Source organism: Anticarsia gemmatalis, chromosome Z (assembly GCF_050436995.1).
Source record: "Anticarsia gemmatalis isolate Benzon Research Colony breed Stoneville strain chromosome Z, ilAntGemm2 primary, whole genome shotgun sequence".
NCBI lineage: Eukaryota > Metazoa > Arthropoda > Insecta > Lepidoptera > Erebidae > Anticarsia > Anticarsia gemmatalis.
The window spans coordinates 13,476,938-13,499,343 of record NC_134776.1 but is presented as its reverse complement, the minus strand read 5'-3'; the positions used below and the strand labels follow the sequence as shown (position 1 = coordinate 13,499,343).

General features: G+C 32.8%; 1 protein-coding gene across 1 annotated transcript; it reads right to left on the bottom strand.

Moving 5' to 3' along the window:
- Positions 1-8,248: 8,248 nt before the first annotated feature.
- Positions 8,249-22,253, bottom strand: LOC142986201 (uncharacterized). The gene is made up of 6 exons (XM_076134540.1): positions 22,038-22,253; positions 20,142-20,291; positions 18,501-19,802; positions 18,257-18,422; positions 17,922-18,120; positions 8,249-17,367 (listed from the first exon to the last, which is right to left on the bottom strand). The coding sequence occupies exons 1-6, from the start codon at positions 22,161-22,163 to the stop codon at positions 17,250-17,252; spliced, it is 2,061 nt and encodes a 686-aa protein (XP_075990655.1). The 5' UTR covers positions 22,164-22,253; the 3' UTR covers positions 8,249-17,249.
- Positions 22,254-22,406: the final 153 nt, after the last annotated feature.

Here is a 22,406-nt window from a genome sequence, read left to right as displayed (position 1 = left end):
GATTACAAATCTGCAGCTTGTTCCTCATATAAAAAAGATGAGATGCAAACACCCGTGTAATGAATTGTAAAAAATACTGAATTTAAATACACAATATCATTGATTTTTGCTCAAAACTGTAAGCGAATTGGGTTTTATTATAATACAATAACTTAATCAAATTGTCTGCAAATTCGAATATGCACCCTTGTAAGGATATTGTTCGTTTTGTAAGAATATTGCTGCGTCATTGGCGGCAGGCATTAATAATCGATTGATTATTCAAATGAGAAAACCCCGATGCGACATCGCACGCTAAAATATAAAAGATAACTCTTCAGATGTCAAGGCGGATAAATGGGATTTTGATAGAAGTTTTATCCCTTTATCATATCAGCCGATAGCGACTTTTGGCACCACATGCGCTAAAAAATATGTACTTGAGGTGCTGTTTAAAAAAGGTTACAAAATGCTGATGTTTTTCTTCCAATTCTACAAACCCTTTTGATACAAGCCTACAAGGATCTTCCAAAATAACCAGATAGGTAGGTATCACTCGAGCGGTCGACCGGTGTTAAATCATTTCAACCTCAATGTAAGTATCTAATAGCTATTTCTATAAACTTCGATATATTTAATGATATACCTGCTATATAAAAGTTATTTGAATTAATTGTACTGCTATATGGCATAGACATATCAATTAATACTTCAACATGTCTTGACATGTCAGTCCAGTCCTTGTTCAGGGCATATGTTGGTTTTCCCATGGGGTTGTGCAAGAGGGTAGGTACCTACTTACTTTTGAACCAAGTTCATCGTAAAGGTCTATATGTGTGGTTTGACTTTACAATTTAATTTTATGTGGTTGACTTCAATTTAGCAATTTACGGAAGTAGATTTAGTTATCAGTGTTGAATGTAGAAGGCTGATAGATCATTGTTCCATGAAATGTAAATCCAAGGGCAGTCGGAGATAAACTCTATCTCAGATATTGAGACACTTCAGAATACAATGACCTAACTACCTTTTTATCTTTTGTTTCTACTGTAATCGGATGTATGTAAAGTAATTCCCTATGCTTCTTGCATAGGAATGATAGTCACGTAATAATCTGTCTCCAAATAATTGTTTACGATCCTAATAACTAAGTTGAACAAATGAGGCACTCTCAAACATTTTACTTGAATCGTGCATTCAATAGCACAGGTAGTAAAGTTAGGACCTTAATCGGCAGCCCTAATTACGCAAATTGCCAAGCCGAAGGGTAGTTTATGAATTATATACTGTGATTGTACGATACTCGACTATCAATTAACATTTCTCTTGAACCACATGTGGTATTAAAGTGGGATAATAGGTGGGTCTTTCACCTCCCTATAAAATCAGTGATTGAACTGGCTATCGGCAAAACACTAACATGTTTTCGTAATAGTAGCGTGACGTACAGAGAACAATTATACCGTATGTGCGGTGAAAATAACAGGGGACTCGTACAATAATAATTATCAGTAAATGGTAAACGTTACATATTTTGACTGCGTACTTCCCCTCGCTAATTACTATCCTATACACGCGGTTAACTTTTGCCTTTCGACTTTATACTCAGATACAGGGTTAGATCTCTATCACAATAGAATGTAGATAAATCATTTACATGATAAGACATTAATGATCTTATCGTTATCTACGTGAGATAAAACGTCTTAAAGCGGAGTTTGCTTATAAGTACTGACCGACATTACATTATGTAATCGTAATAACGTAACCTTCTTATAAGACTAGTAAAAGGATCAGACTAAACGGAAACACGACCCGCGACGTTCTTTCTGTGTTTAGTTTTAGTCCAATCAAGAAACTAATTCGATGGTAGATATAGACATTAAAAATGTTAGCTAACTAGCTCAGTTAGATGATGTAGACTAATGTAGAGTCGCTACTACCTAAATAGTAAAATGATTAGCCAGATATTAAAATCCTGGTTATTGTCAATTTAAGCACATCTATCTTTTTAGAGCTATTGACAAAAACTGAATAAAATAGCGATAAAAGAATAAACGTACATTCAAACTATTTTTTCCTGCATAAACATATCAGTGGTACTAATGTTGGGTGTAAAGTTACAGGGTGAAATGTCAAAAAAGCCGACGCCACATTATAAAGACACCGCTTACAAAACAGGGGTGGATAGTCAATCGTCACATTGTGGAGTTTACGCAAACATATTGCCGGAATTATTAAATGGTGTAATTATCGTCACCCCAAGTAAATCGCGTGCGAGTGGCGTGTGCCGTATTGACATTTGCACTAAGAACCTGTCACCTACAACCAATTAAGTATGTTATCTTAAACAGGTGCTAACGTATTGTTTTCTTATCTGGTAACAATTATTTTGTTTTATATGTACAAAAGAATATGTAGCGCTAACCATAAGAGCCTTTTACTAACGATAAAATGCAAATTTTGTAAGGCTTTGAAAGTCTGTCGTGAAACCTAACACAACAATCAACATTATGATGCTCGAATTACGTGACGATATCTGTGTAATAAAGAGACGAATATTTATATTGAATAAATTATCAGTACAATACACGAATACCTACGATGGGGGAAAGGTCTTCGAAAAGCAGTCGATATTCAGTGAAATAAGCGGACGGCGACGGTTATCGCTTATCGCAGCATGGACGGAAAATTACATAGTTACGAGTATTTGATCTGTGTTGGAAACTGGACAAAAAGTTTCCACTAATCATATTAGGCCGCCCTACTATGATTAGTGAAAACTAAATTTCTTTAAAAATTTATGTTTGACTGGACCTTTTCCGAATCTATTTTGACACGGAGTAGGCAGTGTATGCACTATCGGATGAGCATGCCTTGTATTCTTCTACCATACTCTGTTATACAAAACAAACGAAATATTAACAAATATCAGTCAATATTTTATTTGATTAGAGTAAGAATTCTGGCGCGGACGACACAGGATATTTGGTTGGCAATAGAAAAAACTATAAAACACGTAAAGCTTTTTAAACTTCATTGCTAGACATGGTGAATAAGGACACCGACAATACTAGTTTTTATTTTTTAGTCCGTCGGGTAGTACGTGGTAAACAATATCTAAACATTATTCAGGTATTGCCATGTACATTTGTACCTAATGAAAAAGTCATATCGTTGAAAAATAGGATAACGACCCAACTTCATACATTTTACCGGAAGATACGGTCACTACGGTCACTATTTAGCTCCCATTACTTTAATGATTTTTACTGTATTTTTCTCACCGACGGGTAATTTACGATTTCCGTTTTGTGACCCTAAAGATATCCCTTTTGTATCCACCATACAAAACAGTACAATTATATACTTTAATCAAAGTAATACATTTATGTACTTGAATGACAAACAAAATTGAATAAAGTTATTCAATTCATTGAAAAGTCGTCAAGTGAATTACAGCGTAATTTTTGAAAAACCGGAGTTTTTAAAACGAGCCACTTGCTCACAAAACAACAAGTGCTCATATAATTAAGATAAGTACATTTCGTGTTTTACCTACGTATGAACCATGTACAATAATGTACATACTTATTATATTATCTATACTAATATTATAAAGCTGAAGAGTTTGTTTGTTTGTTTGAACGCGCTAATCTCAGGAACTACTGGTCCGATTTGAAAAATTCTTTCAGTGTTAGATAGTCCATTTATCGAGGAAGGTTATAGGCTATATATCATCACGCTACTACCAATAGGAGCAGAGTACCAGTGAAAAATGTTACAAAAACGGGGAAAAAATTTAACGCTTATGTAACGCAAGCGAAGTTGCGCGGGTCGGCTAGTTATTAAGATATGTTTAGGTTCCCTTTCAAATTCATTTTTATGTGTAAAATAAATAACTTCATGCGAATTATTTTATCGTCTCATCATTAACATAAATATGACTTTAAACAGAAAATATGTAGCTTGTATATCTATTCTTACCAATGACAAGTCAAAGATTTTTTGTGACCTGAACCGTATATTTTAGATAGCTAAACAGACATAGTTACGTATAATAGTGAAATGTTTATCGAAATTGTAATTATGTCAAACTTATTACTTTATGTGTGGTCGCCATTGATCAGCATTAATTATTAAAGTACAGCAAAAGCCTTGACCTGGAATGTGACTAATTACATCTGTAACAGATTATTTTGCTGACTGTATGTTTATTAGCTTATTGTCTCAATATTATGTCAACTAACGATATTTTTTACCTAGAAGAATGTTTGGACAAGTAATAAAAGTTCGCATCGATCTTATTGAAAATAACGAATGATATTGTAAGATTAGATAACTATTTAATCTTAATACTTAAGTAATAATTTTAAAAGTCTTCAAAAATTCGAAAGTCTCAAGTTTATTTTATTTTAATTGAATTTGTTTTTAAATAATTGTAATTATTTTCTTTTTTGCCATTTTCATAGTCTAGCTTAGTATAATAGTAATTTGTATTATAAATAATAAATAGAGACTAATATTATAAAAAATGTCTCAAGTTATTAACTGTATTTGAAAAGTAGTCGGAACTGAAATGAGAAGTTTCATATTCCATTCAACAACCACGACGTCTGACCGCACCAAGAAACTCATGATGGACGCTATTTACTGTAACGACTTATCCGAAATTAAAAGGATGTGTAAAATATTTATATTTAAGTGATACTTTTTGCCGTTATTATACTTTACGCTTTTAAATATGTAGTGAGAGCTATCGAACACTTCTTTAGTACATTTACACAATCTTCTACATAGGTTTTAGATAAGAAAATATTCTGTTCCTAATCTACACTTTATTCAGCTATTAAAACACGCGAGAAATAAATAAAAGACAGTATTTACTTAGTATCTAAATTCTATAAATACAAGCTAAGTCCTTGAATCAAAATAAAATAAAACAAATGCTATGCTAACCTTAATAAAATCGTATTTAATCTAGTTCTTGAAGGTTTTAACGTTGTATCACTCTCGGCTATGGTGAAATTTTATCATTATGCCGCAAATAAAAATCTCTATTCTTTACTAGTTGTGCAGGTTGCTTAAAAAACCATTGAACAATGTATGTTTTAGCTATACTTAGTCATAATTACCGAGATATTTCGAGGTTTGAAATATTTCAGAACTTCTAATTCAGTAACAACAATCGAAGCTATTTAAAAAAATATTGATCCATCTATGTATTGAAAACTTAAATTTTGAATATTGTAGATATTTAAGCAGATTTTTCATAGAACTCAAAAGCTAGAGAATACCAAACGCTTTACTAACACCACTAACAAAATTGTGAAGCAATTATTACTCCCTGAGTATTACCTACACCTAATCAGTAACGGTTAGAGTATTTAAGTGATAAACCTAATAACTAAAAGTCTACATCAGAATAACTTAAGTTGTTACTACCGACATAAGATTAAACCGTTTTCATCACAAATTAAACAAATGACGATGCTGAAAAATTTCAAAGGAGTTTAAAGAACTTTCGAATATTTTCTTTCCAAAACAAAAAAAAGCATATTATTATGTCACTCTACTGAAATGTATGAAAACATCTAGGTAAAGGATGTAATACAGTCGAACTTTGATTTAATGTTAAAGGTAGCAACATTGTAGGGCATTGATATCAAGATTAAAAAATGTATCTTACGATATCTCAACTAAAGATAACAACATGATGGAAATTTTGAATGATGTAGAGTTTTCCATTATATTTAAATTCAGAAAGAATGGAGAAAATTCCTAAATTAGTTGTTTGGATTTAAAAAAAATATTTTACAACGAAATACTGAGTTAAACCGGCAACGGTGACTAATTTAACAAAGTTATTTAAAGTAGCAATATCGATGACCGACGGGGTATAGAATCATTAAACAATTGTAAGTTTCTAATTTTATACTAATTTTCAAAGGTTTAATGGGCCAAAAACATATTTTTCGCTCTCTTTCTTAATATTTCCACGCAAAAATAAACATAATGAAATATCTTGCATTTGGCTATAGAAACCACGTAATCGGAGATTGTTTTAAACAGATTTTAAATTATTCGTTGAAAGTTTATAGAACAAAGTTTGAGTTCAGTTTTCTTTTAATTTTTAGAACACTATAAGTACCTAATCCTACTATAGGTTTGATATATTACAATGTTTTGTAAAAGTTTCCATAATTAGCACTATAAATTCATTTGTTATTATGAAACACGACTATCTAATGATTTTGCTGCTTATCACTTCTGTAAAACTCAATACTTATAACATTAAATATGAATGAGTGAGAATTCGCTCTACTTATCTCTACATTCTAATGAGCCGATTTAAATAAATTTAAAAACTAAGTACTTAGATGAAAGTAGAAGCAAGCTGTAATTAATATTAAAAACATTAAACATAATACGAGATCGCACTTTTAGGTATCAAAAGTTAATGTAAATTTATTGCGTAACCATAATCACTAAAGTATTACAATGGGTTTGTTAATTAAAATAAATTATCCTTAGTGGATGTGCAGTTTAATAAATTATTAGATAAAATACTATTGCTATCATTGCAAAATTTTGAGTTTTGTAGTCCCCAGGACCCATTGAAAATATAAAACACAGTGTACTTACGTGAAGGTGATGTCGCCAGCTGTATAGAAAGGGCTCACCAATCAACCGATACCAAATGATTATGACATGTTCTAACAGTGCTCAGTAAGGGTGGCGACCACCGAATGGGAGGTTGCCTTGGTATGGGCGGAGCGAGCTTTCAACCCCTAACTTTACTCACATCCATTGGAGGAAATATAGTGGGCGTAACTTACTTGACATTTTCTTCTTCATTATTTATGCTTGAACAGGTGCGGTCACCTCATTGTTTCAGTTACGACAATAGGTGCCACCCTTGATCCATTAAAGGACTTTGATGTAGTTATAATGTTCGTGAAGACGATTTTCAGGCGACCTGTAAACTTTATCATTTGTAGGTAAGTACGACGTTATTGTCACATGAAGTATAAATATTAAGTAAAATAATGGAAAAAATAGCAGTGATAAAGTTTTAAAAACATTATTGTAATCAGATTTCCTAGACCTCGTAATACACTTACGATAGTTATCCTAGAAGTCATTTTAATCGTTGGCATTCAGTATATTATCAAGTCGTGGTGCGTCCTCGTTATTTTTACCTATTACAAAACTGTTTTGTAGAACACAGGAATATTATGCAGATTTTTATATTGAAAATGTAGATGAACACTGAAGCAATCATAATAAGTCGTAAGTTCAAAAGAAATATTATTTTTCCTATAGCCAAGCAATGGCCTTTCCTCCTTCTTTCCAAATCTGTGATAGATCATCGATTATGATGATCGCCATCGATTACGAATACAGACAGCCCTGGGTATCTAGATAGCTGTGCTGTGTAGTATTAAATGTAAATCATCGTGCGTCAAGCTTACCTAATAGCCATCTTCACACACACATTCTATCGCACGTTCTTAGGTGCGTACAGGATTACGCGGGGGAAAGCAGTGCGGTCTTCGCTCACGATTTTCTTCGTGGGCTTGACAGATGAGCGCGGCGTGTGGTCTTTCCTTTCTCCTTACATTCGCGATTGCTGTTTCATGCGCGATAGAATGTGTGTATAAAGGGGGCTACTAACTTTTTTTAGGTCTAATTTTAGCCTTATTTAGCCTCATTATGCTGAGCAGTATGCTGCTCGAAGAGAAAATTTCCGATTTTCGATGCCCGAGTGGCCTGTATTATATTGCTGCCTAACTTGATGCAACAACTGCTTGTATGTTAGGGTACTCTATACTGCAATAAATAGTGTAGTTCCCTCAACGTCGCGTAGCGCTTGTTATTGATAAATCATTATTACTCTTCTAAAAGGTATGAAAAATAAGTATCTTATGACAGTCCATTCTTAGGTGAAATTTTATTCTGTATCGTTATCATGACTTAATTTATCGCTGAGAATCTAGTTTCTGTTCGAGAGCTTAAGGATTAAGCTCAACGTTTGGTGTAAGTATCTATTATCATGTGTGAATAAAAACTAAACGGGCTAGTTTGTAAATGTTTTCTTACTGACTAATACAGATGTTCGCGACTACGTTCATGTAGTTATTTTTTCATTTTGTTTCGTTAATGTTTTTTTAGTCGCAGATATCTGCAGTTATGAATCATAACATGGCACATGATAGCAAATACTGGTATTTGAATGAATAGGATAATAATAAATTAAACTATCAAATCAATCGGAATCTATTTATTCCTTCGTCCCATTTTTATAAAACAGAATGAACTAACTTACATTACATTTCAGTTGTTACACAAAAGTGCATTACATGCGTTATATTAACTGTAATATATAATTTATATAACAAATACATAGTTAATTTAACGTCAGTAAATAAGTAAAGATTGAACTATAAGTTAAATATTATTTAAACGAATTTGTGCTTTGGAAATAACATTCAATACTATAATTAAGACACGTCTATTTGTGTTCATGAAACTGTGGTGTATGTGAACAACTTACTTTATATATCTTTGTGAAGAATAAACTATATATGGAGATACATGGCAGATTAGCTAGTCAGAAAATGTGTTTTCTAAAATACCAAAACGTCAATTAAGCTCAACTGGATTTTACTAAAATACACATACACCATAACAATATGGACACGAATCAACGGTCAGTAACATAAATACGTAAAATGTGAATGATTATAATTGTGATTTGAATAAAATCGTACCTTTATGAAAATTATTTTAAAATAAGTAAATACTTATACACATAAAAATTATCTATTAAATTATTCTATATTTAAACACTTTTGCAGGTAATAAGCATAGGATCGTTACGTTAGGACTTCGATACAGGTTACACCCTAGAACCGAGCACAGCAACAAACTAAATCCGAAGCGAGACAAATAGTGAATCTGTGTGACTGTGTGACTGTGTGACTGTGGGACACTGTGGGTACAATAACATGTATGCAGACAGGGTGACATACCGGCTTTATACAAGGCAGTGTATATCGCGACCAGTGGGACGTATATTCACATAGGCAATATCCAAAGCAGAAAAATTCATAACAAGGGCCCAATAATACAGATATGTGTAATTAAATACAAATTTGATTTTAACATTCAAATTAGTTCACAATTAGTTTGAAAATTTTCAACAGAAACAGCCGATTTCATTTTATTAAAAACTTCACTCACTACCGAATTTTAAATCTAAAAATTCATTACATTTAATAGAATTACATTAAACGTAGCTCGTTTATCATTAAAAATAAATTATTAATTTTAAATTTAAGTTGGAATTCACGTTACTAAGTTTATTGGATGAAAAATTTGTCGGAGATTTTATTTAGAATATTTTATATTGCTTTAAATTTTTCACGATTTTTTTTCAAAACACTAATATCAAATAAAACTTTTCTTTTCATATAATATTCTACAATACAAGTCACAGCCATATAAAAATGTATTTAAATGGATAAAATAAGTACATCACACACACATAACAAATGATGTTACTCTCATCAGTTTTTCAGAAGATTACAAACATTAACTCTCATAATAATTGATCAGCACACTTACTACAATTCATGACCAGACACCAAAACAGCAAATGATCGCACGTCTTTCTCAATGATCGTTAATCTCAAACAAATTTTTCATCAAATATATTTGTACTTACATTTTGTGCATAGATATAATAATCCACAACGCGCATTAAATTCAAAAGTTTATTAAAATAAGGGCAGTGCCAATTCTTTTAAATTTTCGATCATACAAAAAAGTTTGCGTCAAACAGTAATTACAGGCGATTTTAGTCATAATTACTGTCGGATACCTTTCATTTACTACCAATACTTGGAAATAAAATTGACAGTTAAAATAATCGTCACAGCCTGATCTAATACAATTTCGTTGACGCACACTTTCACGCCTTAGACAGAGCCAAGTCTAAATAATTAACTATGTACATCCATTATATCTGAAACTCATGTGCACAGTCATTTTGCAGCAACAACATTTGACAGAATATTACAAGATATTTGTATATAGCCCAGGTGCCGACACGTTTTTATACAAATTATATTATGCCGTATTTCCAAAATGATTGTATTCCATCAATTATCTTTTGTCAAGGTTTCGATGAATAACGACGACGGTCACTAAGAGTATCTGTAGCATATCGAGGGCTTTAATTTGTATTCATTATAACTGTGTCATATTCTTATTTACGTACATTTAGTAAATGAGTTTAGAATTTCAGAGGTTCATTCTTAACTAGTAGGTATAAAAATATAATATGAATGTAAGGCAATATTAATCATCGTTATCATCGAATAAAAGCTTATCTGCAGTCTCTACAAAAACTCAAAATAATTTGATAAACCTCAATCACTTGCTGCCAATCTTCACTAACAGTCGGCTACAGGATATGCATGCTGGGCTTGTGATACGTGAGAAACATACATTATCTATATTAAAACACTTCAATTACGTACTTACTGCAATGAAATATTATTAAATGGAAACAAGAGACAATCGAAATCTGTATAAAAACGTGTGACACCTATATTTTGACACAAAACTCTGCAGAATCAAAATAATGCGCTTATGCATAATGATGAGACTTTCAGTCAGACGGAAGAATTATCATGCTCTATAGATAGTCCAGGGATTACAACACTATTCAGTCGTCGCGTAGTTAAACGCTGGTATTAATAGTAATACGATACATCATAAGATCTAATAAGATATTTCAATTGCGTCCTAACAGCACACTTAAATCTATCACACTACTGTTTGGTTAATGAATTGTCGTCAGAACGTTACATCGTTATGTTTACAGTCGAACTTATCATTAATAGGTATGGTGATACATGTTGTCAATGCTATTTATATAAATATGAGTATGATACATTTTCCATTACGGATTTATAAAGCGATGAAGCGAACGCGAACATAACTATTTCATTAAAAATACTGTTATCACCGCAATACATTTTTTTGTTTTCTCGTTTTTTTTATTTTTTTATAGACAGGACTTTATGTAACTATAGGTTAAATGGTTATCCACACAAACTACTTCCACGTCTATCAAATTATTACACCGCGTCACTTCCAATTCTCGCTAGCCTTTGAAGAATTACACAGTCAATGTTGTGATACCTTTATTCATATGAATCCTGGAATAATCTGGTACACCATTGAGTACTTATTTGTTTTTTCCACAAACTATGCCTCTCCACGCATTAGATACTATATTCTCAAACATTCTACTGCACTAATAAATTCGGTACATAATGAAAACGTCAATTATTTATACGCAAGTTATGATATATTATAACAGTTAATATCAATTAAGACGAATAGACCCTAAAGATTACCCATTGTTGTTACAAGTTAGCACTTTTATGTATCTATAATAACTATTACTAGGTATTCGAAGTAACATTACCCTTGACCTTGGTAAGAATAGTTAGAATTTTAGCATTCACATAGCAAACTGGTTATTTACACGTCCATTCACAACTTTCGGCAAGAAACCTGCAGTGAGAAGTGACGAACTAAAAGCGTTATCAAATGGAAGAAGGCTGTGATGTCAAAAAGCTTTATTACGTCGTTTAATGATTTTCAGCCAGCTTTCAATCTTCCCTACGATGTGTCATGATAAGGCCCGGCTCCCATATGTAGGACAAGGTTAAAGTCCTTCATAATACGCGCACACACTGGGTACAATTATTACAGAGAAGCTCTATTAAGATCAACGTTGCAAGCCAGGCTGAGGCCTTCTTCGGTATGCCTTACGCCGCCGAAGAGTTCCGTGGTATACTAAAGTCTCCTTAGCTATTCCTTACGCTGCCGAAGAATCCCTAGACCTCCATGGGTATGCCTAATCTCGATATGACTTGATAATGGGCGCCGGGCCTAACTCAAGTACTTTAATAAGTAAAGGAATAAACTCACTCTTGAAGTACCATGACGCAATGCAAATAAAGCTAACCTCTTCCCGAAAGTACAGCGATGACACACATTCCTGTTCAATTATTTATCGACAAATCTTTCAACGGCGCAATGTAAACGAAACCGGTCACTCGTGTAATGTAACTGAAGAACTTAATTTAATGTTTGTATGTACGCTTATATACAATAATCACTAGCAGCAACCTATGATCTTGTACTTACACTACGTAACATTATCTGAATTTAGAAAGCACTTACTTAATGTATCATTATTTTAAGAAAGCGGCAATATTAACGACAACATGTCTCATTTACTTAGTCGGTTTGTACTTGTACTAGCATGTATCAATATTACACACTTTTTTGGAATTACAGATCTATTGCTTTACTTTTATACGGATACATAGTTTCGTGGTAGCAAAATAAATATCTCAATAATTTGTTATCACTTACAAATGAGAAACCACCATCATTGTATAAAAGTATTCGGTTTAGCCACAGCCACTACTAGGTATTCATAGTAATCGATTACAAAATGGATATCTGACCAAACTTTCGGCTATCGCGTTAAAAAATTAGCATCTACATCAATATTAAATATAAAGGTATTTATGAATTAGACGCTATTATTAGTTCACAGTCCATTTGCGTTTAAGATATATGTCTGTTCTATGATATAACTACAAAGTAGGCATGTACTCCTATCATGTTGAACTTACTTACTAGTCGAGTAACACAAACATAACATTTGTCGACATTATTAAAAGCAACTGGTGTATGTCATTTCTACCTTGTTAAATTGTATCATATCATTATACTACACTGGCAAGAATTATATTTGTACTTATGTGCGAGTTATAAGCTCGTATCACAATATTGTATGTAACTCACACGTGTTCTCAAAAATGTATATTGTAGAAAGCATTTATATAAAAATGATCTAAACATGTAATATCAGGCACTGACAGAATTAACCTATATTTCGTGGACGTGAGCAGCGGGCTCACGGGTCCAGTTAAGATGGTGGCCAAAATTAATATGAAGTATATCATATTGATATAAAGTTGTAACCATTCTACAATACACACAATATCAAGCATAGCACTAGAACATTCATCACTCATACTCTAATGTGATACGTGCTGTATAGTGCTTCGAATAAACTTCGCAGGGCAATAGACAACCATCCCGCTTTAAATAAATTGAAAATAACATCAATTCCTGCAAATCAGGGATTTATAACATTTAACGTTACATGTTAATTTAATTGGTGTCATCAAATTATTTATTGATATGTGATTATGTATATGCCTCGTGCGATTTTAGTTCAAGTAGAGTGCATTGTTATAATGGAAGGCTGTAGCGCTACATACTTGTACAGTAAATGGTTACATAAGAACGACGGTTACATAATTGTCATGAATGCCGTTTATTAACACGGTAAAAGCGTCCGCTGGGTACAATGAGATTACGAGACGTACGCGCTGGTACTCATTCGTGACAGCATCAAGGAGGGAACACGTCCCAGCGCCCGTCCTACAACTTGACACACGCGAGGGACGCCCCGGAAGAGCATATTCTAGCGGCTAAAGGGTTTTGACTTTCGATACCAGCCTCGGTACACTATCCTACGGGTAATTTATTATCGTACTATCACCATCACATAATAAGTAAGTATGACTATCACGGAATATCTATATCTATTGGTGAGTTACTATGTGTTTTAGAATATTACAGGCACCTTATGACGTCACCAAGAGGTGAACTATGGTAAATGTGATAAAAATGTTGAGTAGTCCGGAGCGCATACACCGGTCCAAAGCGGGACTAACACAGGCACGCAAATAATTTAGTCATTACTGTCCTAAGAATATACACTTAAGTTAAAGACTCAAAACTAAGACTGAAAACGAAAATAATATAATTTACTTAATTCACATTACATTGTAGGCGTACAGTATTTTGGTTACATGTTATATTTATGTGTAAGGTAGAACTTTTAACAATTATTTGGTGATATGTTTACTTTTTGTAATACCTTAATGTTAATTCTTAGAATATAATTGTCACGGTGGTATTAAAAGGCATACAAGTTTATTTGACGGCTATCATCTGAACAACTAAAGAGAGGGCGTAAAATAACTATACTAAAGTGTTTAACATAATTTAAAACACAAGGTTATTAACATAAATTGATTGATTATTCATATAATATTTACAGAACAAACAAGGTAGAAACAACAAGCATGGGAAGGCTGTAATTTCTCAAATATTTATAGGGGAGATGACACAAGACTAGTTCTAGCGGGCAGTAGATTGCAATAACGACACCGTTGTGGTCGTATCTATGCACAAATATATGTGTTTATGAACCTGCGACATTACAGTAAAAGATCATCTTAACACGCGATCAAATATGCTGATATCGCAAATAATCGTCATGCCTCTCAAACATTTATAGAATTTCAAATATTAACATAAAACACACCAGCATACTGATATTTTATCAACCGCCAGATATATCGATTCAACAATTACTCAAAGAAATAGTTAAGTTAATTATTTATTTTAAGGCTTATGTCTATTTAGCATAAACATCTTAGTCATAGTTATAGAAATAAACGCCTGGCCATACTTATTATTGCTATCCTTTATATTAATATCTTTGGTGACATGACAAACTAAAACTAAATAAAATGAATAACGAAAGAAATTTATGTGGCGACGATTCTGAACCTTATGTTATATTAGTCTTATTATATCTGTATCTAATAATGACGTAAAAGATTTTTCTTTCTAATCATTTTATATAAATAAACGATGGTATTTTTATTACTTCCTATTGGTGTATTTGCGTATAGAACAAATGTAGCGATGATACAAAAATCTCCTGCGTCCCTATATACTAATAAGACAAACAGTTATGCACAGTTTGTACTACGTAACGGATGCGTCCGCTCACGCACACGACATCGGTAAACTACAGTTAATTTAGAATATTGACAACCCACTAATACTTCATTGTTGCTGCATCACATAATGTAACAACATTCCTACCCACATCCAACAAAAAATTTAAAAATGAAATATAATAAAATCAATTAGTCAATTAAAACAGAATAGATGAAAATAATTGTATCATTAATTAGTTATGTACATAAATAAAACGGAGGCCTATACTCGGGGCAATTAAGCGTCAATAGGATAACCTACAGTCAATCAATGTATGAATATAATTAATAAGTGTTATAAAATGTAAGTAAATATCATAAGTACAATGTCACTGTTAAAATAAGCACACATGCAGCAATAATACCTTTTTTTTTAAACATCATAATAGATCTTATAATCGTGAAACAAATGTTTCAGTGTCTTTATTGTTTAAAGTGGTCAGATACCTCTAAATAAGATATGTTTTTTTAAGTAACTCACTACGTTTATATCTGACGCAATGTCTATGGCGTACAATGAATTATTGTAAACACATGCTATTAAGTATTCAAGACATCTAAATAACAGAATGTCCATTGTCAGTTGTTGGTCTTAAATTCTATCATATTGTCATTCTGGCAGAGCTATACATAATACAAAGTAAGTAGGTATATCGCCCCGAGTATGATAAAATAATATTTAAATTGGGTAAAACAAATTTATAAAAATGCCACATTACAATGAGGCGGAAAAACAAGGAGCCGTTATATCTCTTACATTGGGATCTTGAATCTCAGAAAGGAGAATTATCTGTTTCGCCTTTCTAAATATTAATTTTATTGCGCAAAATTTATTGCAATACCATATGTTTTAATTTAAACCACCTGATTAAAGTAAATATCATAAGATTGAAACAATACTTTTTTATGATATGACGGCATCCGTGACTTTTTCCGTCTCACTTGTGAACATGTCAACATATAATACAAAATCTACCTTAAAATTAATGAGATAAAAATAATAACACTAATAACAAATTATACAAATCATAATATTAAAAATAATGTAACTAACTTAAATCGTAATCATTAACATAGGGATGAAACAACTTAATGTTGAGCCACGGGACGTATTAAATAATTTTATATTTATATACAATGCTTAGGCAAATTAACACTATTGACAATGGCATATTGCCAACAAACTCAACTACAAGGCATTGTAGTTCTAATCTATTTGGCTTAATAACTTACACTGTTGTATATATCTTGAACTGCCACTAGATAAATTAGCGCACAATAGTACTTAAGATGGGTCAGACTCGAGCAGGCAAAACGCACTTAGGGATTGGGATTGTATTAGACTGACAGCCTATATTCAGAATCACATTATATGGCCCTAACTTTGTTCTAATATCATAAGACTTATAGCACGCCTATTATATGTAACAGGGAGTCGTTCTACTAAACCTGGGACCCGGCGCATAAAGCTAACAAATCCCGCTAACCGCTGGATCACTGAATGATCCGCCAATCTGTGCGAACGTAACTTTGAACGAACTATCGTCCCTGGCATAAACATCAATGGTAAATATAACAATATTCAAAATATTTAGAATTGATCCTCTTTTTCAAACAATTTTTGTACGTAGGTTTTTATTATTAAATACAAAACATGTATCAAGCTTACGCGAGTTTTTAATTATTGCTTCGAAGAGTTAGTCGAACTGTCAACTTGTTTCTCCATAATACAGAAGATTGATGGTTGAACAATTCGATTTCTCCCGTATTTATAACTAGAAATGGATGTACTTATCGCTATATCTTGCTGATGTCGATTAGCTATCGGCAGGCAAGGCAATGAGTTTGAAAAACATGGTACTGTAAAACAGCATTGCGAATAAGATATTTCCAGGCAAAACGCCAGGTACCGATGACCGCCTCGTGTTCAGTGTGTTTATCGTTCATCGTGCAGGAACTTCTTTAACTGCGTAAGTAAATGTCAATGATGTTAAATGCAGAAGCTGACACGATCGTACAAACAACATAGGCGATTCGGCGAAATACTCATATTCGGATGTTATTTTATGTTTAAACTCCATTCACTCAGTTGTAAATTGTAAAAAAAAATATGGTACATTATTTAATATTAAATTGGTGTTATCGTTTTATATTAAATATTAATAAATTTAATGAGATTATATCATATAGAAGAAATAATTATAAAAGTGCGTTTAACCGATTTTTATGAGTATAGATTCATAGCTATAGTACAGTATTGCATCACGATGTTACAAATTGTATATATCTAACCTACTTCGTGTGCCCCGACTAGATATCCGCTAGAATCTCCGAGTAGTAGTGAGTAGCACTCAGATAGTCAACGAGTCGCCGAGGCAGAGGCAAGTTACTGATGAGGTCTCGACGCACGTACTTTAATATCACAAACCTGAAATGAAAATAAATTATAATTCAAATGCGAATCTAACTCTTGCAATGATATAGCAAGGCAATTGTATATTTATTCATATTACTTTGTGTTCTCTGGAATATAAAATGGTGAAGATAATTGAATAAATCAAAGAACATTGTTGATAGGTCAGACGACTTGAGTGAATACAATGTCTGCTAGTTCCTTGTCAATTGTAATACGAACTACGTGACTGATGAAATAATACTTGGCATATTACATGTCTTCAATGCAGAGAGTATTATACAGGCTGTTATGCAGACGGTTATCCAAACGATTCAGACATCTAGTCGCGACTGTGCCGACAAGATAGTAATAGAAACTTAAATTTAGATTCTCCGTTTCGTAAGCATGAAAGTCGACAAATCGACCTATTTCATACAAGACCAGGCGGACTATGTAAGCGATTGTTACATATTTACCCACAGGTTTGTAGTGATTATTAGTAGATGATTTGATTATTTAATAAATTAAAATTTAATTGAGGTATTTAACTGGCAGTTTGCTAAAGATTCAAGTTAATAGATCATTACCTGCACATATGTTGAAGGCTTTGCACTCGTTTAAACCTCGAAACTGGGTAAAGCAGTTGAACTCGTACTGGGCCAAGCACAGGCCTCAGGTTCAAGAAGAACAAATACCGGCCACTGCGCGATGTTTCCACAGCATTCTCTATGAATTCAACTATAGTTTGCGCCTTAAACATAGTGCAGCCACCAAAACAGAAATTACCTGGAAATAATAATGAAGTACTTCTTTAACACATGCTGCTGAGGTCGAAATTACAATATTATCTATCTATATATTGCAAACTACCAAACATTAGGCTATAAACATATTTGAACCAAAACTTTAATGGTATACGTACCCTGATCGTGTTCAATTCTTACATGTCTAAGACCATTCAACTTAAAAGTTAAGGTGAATATATAATGGTCATCACTGCTATCACGAACTATGAATGAGCCATCTGGTTCATTGGACAAAATTTTTTCGGCAGCTTCGACAGAGATTGGGCCCCAGTACCAGCCATACTGTAAAAGAGAAATGAACACAATTAACAATTTTACAAAACAACGTATTAAATTTAACAAAGTTGTTACTAAACTTACATCTTTGACTTTTTGAATAGAAGTTGCAAAGTCCATAATGGTGTCTTCGTCATTGGCAGACCTTCGCGTAATGTGATGTACGTGTGGCGTTTGTGGTAGCGGAGGCAGTGCTCGTCGAACCGCTGCCGGCGGAGAGGACTCCTCCTTGTTTGCATTCACTCTCTCCACATCAGAGCCGTTATCAATGACCGGTTGTCGTCGCCAACGAAACAAATTACAGAAACTCTGCTTTAAGTTTATAGATAGTATTCTCACCGGAGACATCTTCGCTTTTTGGCTTTGTGTGGTGATACCCTTTTTAACGACCTTGTCGTTTTTGTCCACTTCGATCAAATCTTTAGGAATGTTCTCTTTATGTTTCTTATTCTTCGCATTCATGCCAAATGAATTTTTATTGGACTTTTTGTGATTATTATTCGTTTCCACGGTTCTCGAATTCTCATTACTTTCTTTTAAAAATACTGCTGTAGTAGTCGCATCCTTATTTGTGTGTTTCGCATGAATCCCGACACTAGTCACTATAGCATTATTTTTCTTATTTATAGTAGCTCTACATTCCGAGTCACTAGAACTTGAATACAGTGTATGAAAATATTTTCTCATCTCACGTAAAGTTAAATGTAACGAGTCAGTGTCGGAATCACTAGTGCTTTTCTTACAAGACGAGCTTGGCAAGCTATGTCTTTTAGTTTTAACGTCTTTGGGTCTAATCGTTTCCTTTGCCTTATGAGTTTTATCAACTTTATCAATAGGAATAAAATTATTTATCGGCGTAGGCTGAGAAATAGTTTTGCACCGTTTTTTGGTACTTCGTGGTGGTTTCTTTCCTTTATTTCTATTATTAGTGTGATTAGGACGTACCATATCAATGGGCACCGCATAAATATCACTATCAAACGGAACATTGTACATATCCGTTATGTCGGATGTTTTAGCAGTTAATGTGTCATGCGATATAGCCTGTGTAATGAAACTAGAGTCATCAACTTGAAATTGAGTCACTAGCGAGTTGTGGCTACTGGACAATCGTGACGATAATGAGTTACGAGAAGAAGGTCGATTCGCACGGCAAGGACTTAAGTGTAGAAGCCTCGGACTGGCGAACCTATGATTAAGACATTGACGCCGTTCGTATAATGTCTCTGGCTTCAACTTTCTTGGGTACATCGGCGATATATGCCTGGTGTTCATAGGTACATCCAGATTTGTGGAATTCGACTTAACTTTTACATCATTTGTAAATACAACAGATGAAGCTACGAACACGGTCGCACATTTGTCGACTTCATCTATAGGGTTATCCTGAAAGAATATAATTTTTACTACAACACTTCCTATCTTGTGATCAAAAAAGTTATAAATAATTAAGAGGTAGCAATGTTCAATTACTAACTAATTGGGTATAAATAATATGAGTAATTGATATGTTCAGAGAAAAATCAAGGATATTTGATTCCTTTTCATGATTCTTATATTATTAATTTAGAAGCAATCATGACCAAAACCGAAAGGGTAACTTGTCACTAAATTGGTGAAAGTTAAGGTGAGATGAGGTCAAAGGAATCATGTTACTACCAATCATCACAGATTATTTTGAACCTGATAATCCTAAAACTACATAATAATATATGTAATGCTTACCTGAAATTCTGGAGGTGGTTCTATGGTAGTGACAACTACTTTTCCTGGACCTTTTTTCACAGTATTAAAGAAATCACCACACATACGTTCTGATGTTTCTGTTGATTCACAAAGTGACAATGATTTTTCATCGAAATCACTTTCTTGTAACTGTGTACAATAAAAATAAGTAACATTTAGTAAAGTGCTTTAAGAAATGTCATTTACAAATTATGATAATAAAAATTACATCAGCTGGCTTATATAGTGTTATTTATTGATGTGTAATACTATTGCTGCCACAAGTATTAGTAAAATGTCCATGATGTAATATAATATCAGTAGGACTGTTACATTTTTAGCCTAATAATCATTGGTCAGCTGCAAAGCCAACATGAATATTTACTTTAACAAATGCAGTAAAATCATATATTTATGTCAGGGAGGGTACCAAAGCAATTTACAGCTGAATACAAAGATTGTGTTTGTTTTTATTCAGTAACAACATAGCTCAGCATTAAACATTCGCATTCATATGTTTTGTAATTGTATAAAGATGACCTTTGCAAATATTTACAGAAATTGCTAATACTGCTGCCAGCTCTATTAGACCTAAATTATGCACCATTGTTCAGTTGATTATCCTTGAAGTAAAAGAATATCTAATGTTCTTGTTAACAATTGCACTCAATGATTTGATCTAATGGTGTTAACCATTCAATTTAGTCACTTTGGTCATGACTATCACCAATTATACAGCAAATGAGGAAAACAGTGAGAGAAACTACCCAAAGCAGCTCTCACCAACCTGCCTGTAAGGCATGGTCTGTAAGGCATGCCAATTTGCTATTTCCTATTCATGTTCAACAAATGAATAAGCCCCCATATCTATATCATTATTATATCAATGGAGGTATACTTAAATTTCTATTTACAAATATTACTTTAATAAAAATAAACAGAAGTAGATGTTTATGTATATAATTTGTATATTCATTTTTTTCATGCTTTTCAGCAATTTTAAAAGGATACTTAAAAAATAACGACTGAGATAGAGAAAAAGACAGAAAAATAGCAATAGCAGATATAAAATAAAAATATTGAAGAAATAGCTGTAAGCAAATTTTACAAAATACTAACTAAAGGTACAAACATCAAAACATAGATAGCTGTTGTAACCAAAATAAGACATTTCGCCATAGCAGGAGAATATAATTATGTAAATAGGTTTACTATACTATTAAAGCAAAGCTATTTAACACATTCAGATAGAATAGAATAAAATAATGGACAGTAATACAAATTTACTACTGACATGGAAAGGATTTGTGTAGAAAGAAATATGTTTGCAAATAAATACAATCTGCCAATTACAGTAGTAGTATCTAATATAAAAACAATATATTTTACTGAAGAACTTATTGCAAACAAAGAGGCCTATTATTAATTTAGAAACACTGTCAGTGTTTCTCAATAGGTTGATAATTTTCACTACACTCTACACTGCAAGAAGCTAAACGGTAGAGATAGAAGTACATACCGAATCATAATTAATGTGAAGATTAAGTAATTAAATAATATGAAATTAAAATTACATCAATAATCGCAGATTCATGATATATGGCAGTCTCACCTAACAATTGTCGAACTTCTGATATTCTTATCATGAAGCATTTGTGAGGAAGGTACCTCACAATATTAAAACCGTAAACAAACCATCACAACATAATTAAAAAGAAAACAGTATGTCTATTGTCTCGTGTTCTATACTGCAATTATATTACCGCATTAATAACAGAGATGGTCACTGATTAAAACACACTTTTTAGAAACTAAAAGAAGTGCTACAAATTATTCATGACATTAACATTTTCTACACATTGCAGGAATGCTACAAATTTCTAATGATTAGCTCACCTCGGATGCGACGTGATGCCATCCACTAGCAGAATCACTAGAAAAAGATCCACTTGTAATCAAAAGTCCACTATCTTCGCTTAACGGAGGTGCCTCAGAATGTGTAGAGAAAGGCGGTGACTCCATCACCCAAATATTAGTTTGAGAAAATGTCCTAACATGAACGAAAAATGGACGTAAAATTCATTAATTTTCATAAAAATGAAGAAAATACAATCTCTGTCTTACCCTTTACTTTTTAATAGTGCTGTTGTTTATGGCGTTAACTGTTGGTTTTGAATATAAGGTAATTAAGCCGAGAATTCTTCGTGTCGAGCTCGAAATAACTTGCTATTATTTCTGTTTAATGTAATTTATTTAATTATAAAA

What these genes read in the sequence shown, in the direction of transcription:
- LOC142986201 (XM_076134540.1), bottom strand. Translation starts at nt 22,163, where the DNA reads ATGGAGTCACCGCCTTTCTCTACACATTCTGAGGCACCTCCGTTAAGC. An exon ending in CTATTCAAAAAGTCAAAGAT is followed by an intron (nt 18,423 to 18,500) that starts GTAAGTTTAGTA and finishes TCTCTTTTACAG; the next exon opens with TATGGCTGGTACTGGGGCCC. An exon ending in AAGAATTGAACACGATCAGG is followed by an intron (nt 18,121 to 18,256) that starts GTACGTATACCA and finishes TATTATTTCCAG; the next exon opens with GTAATTTCTGTTTTGGTGGC.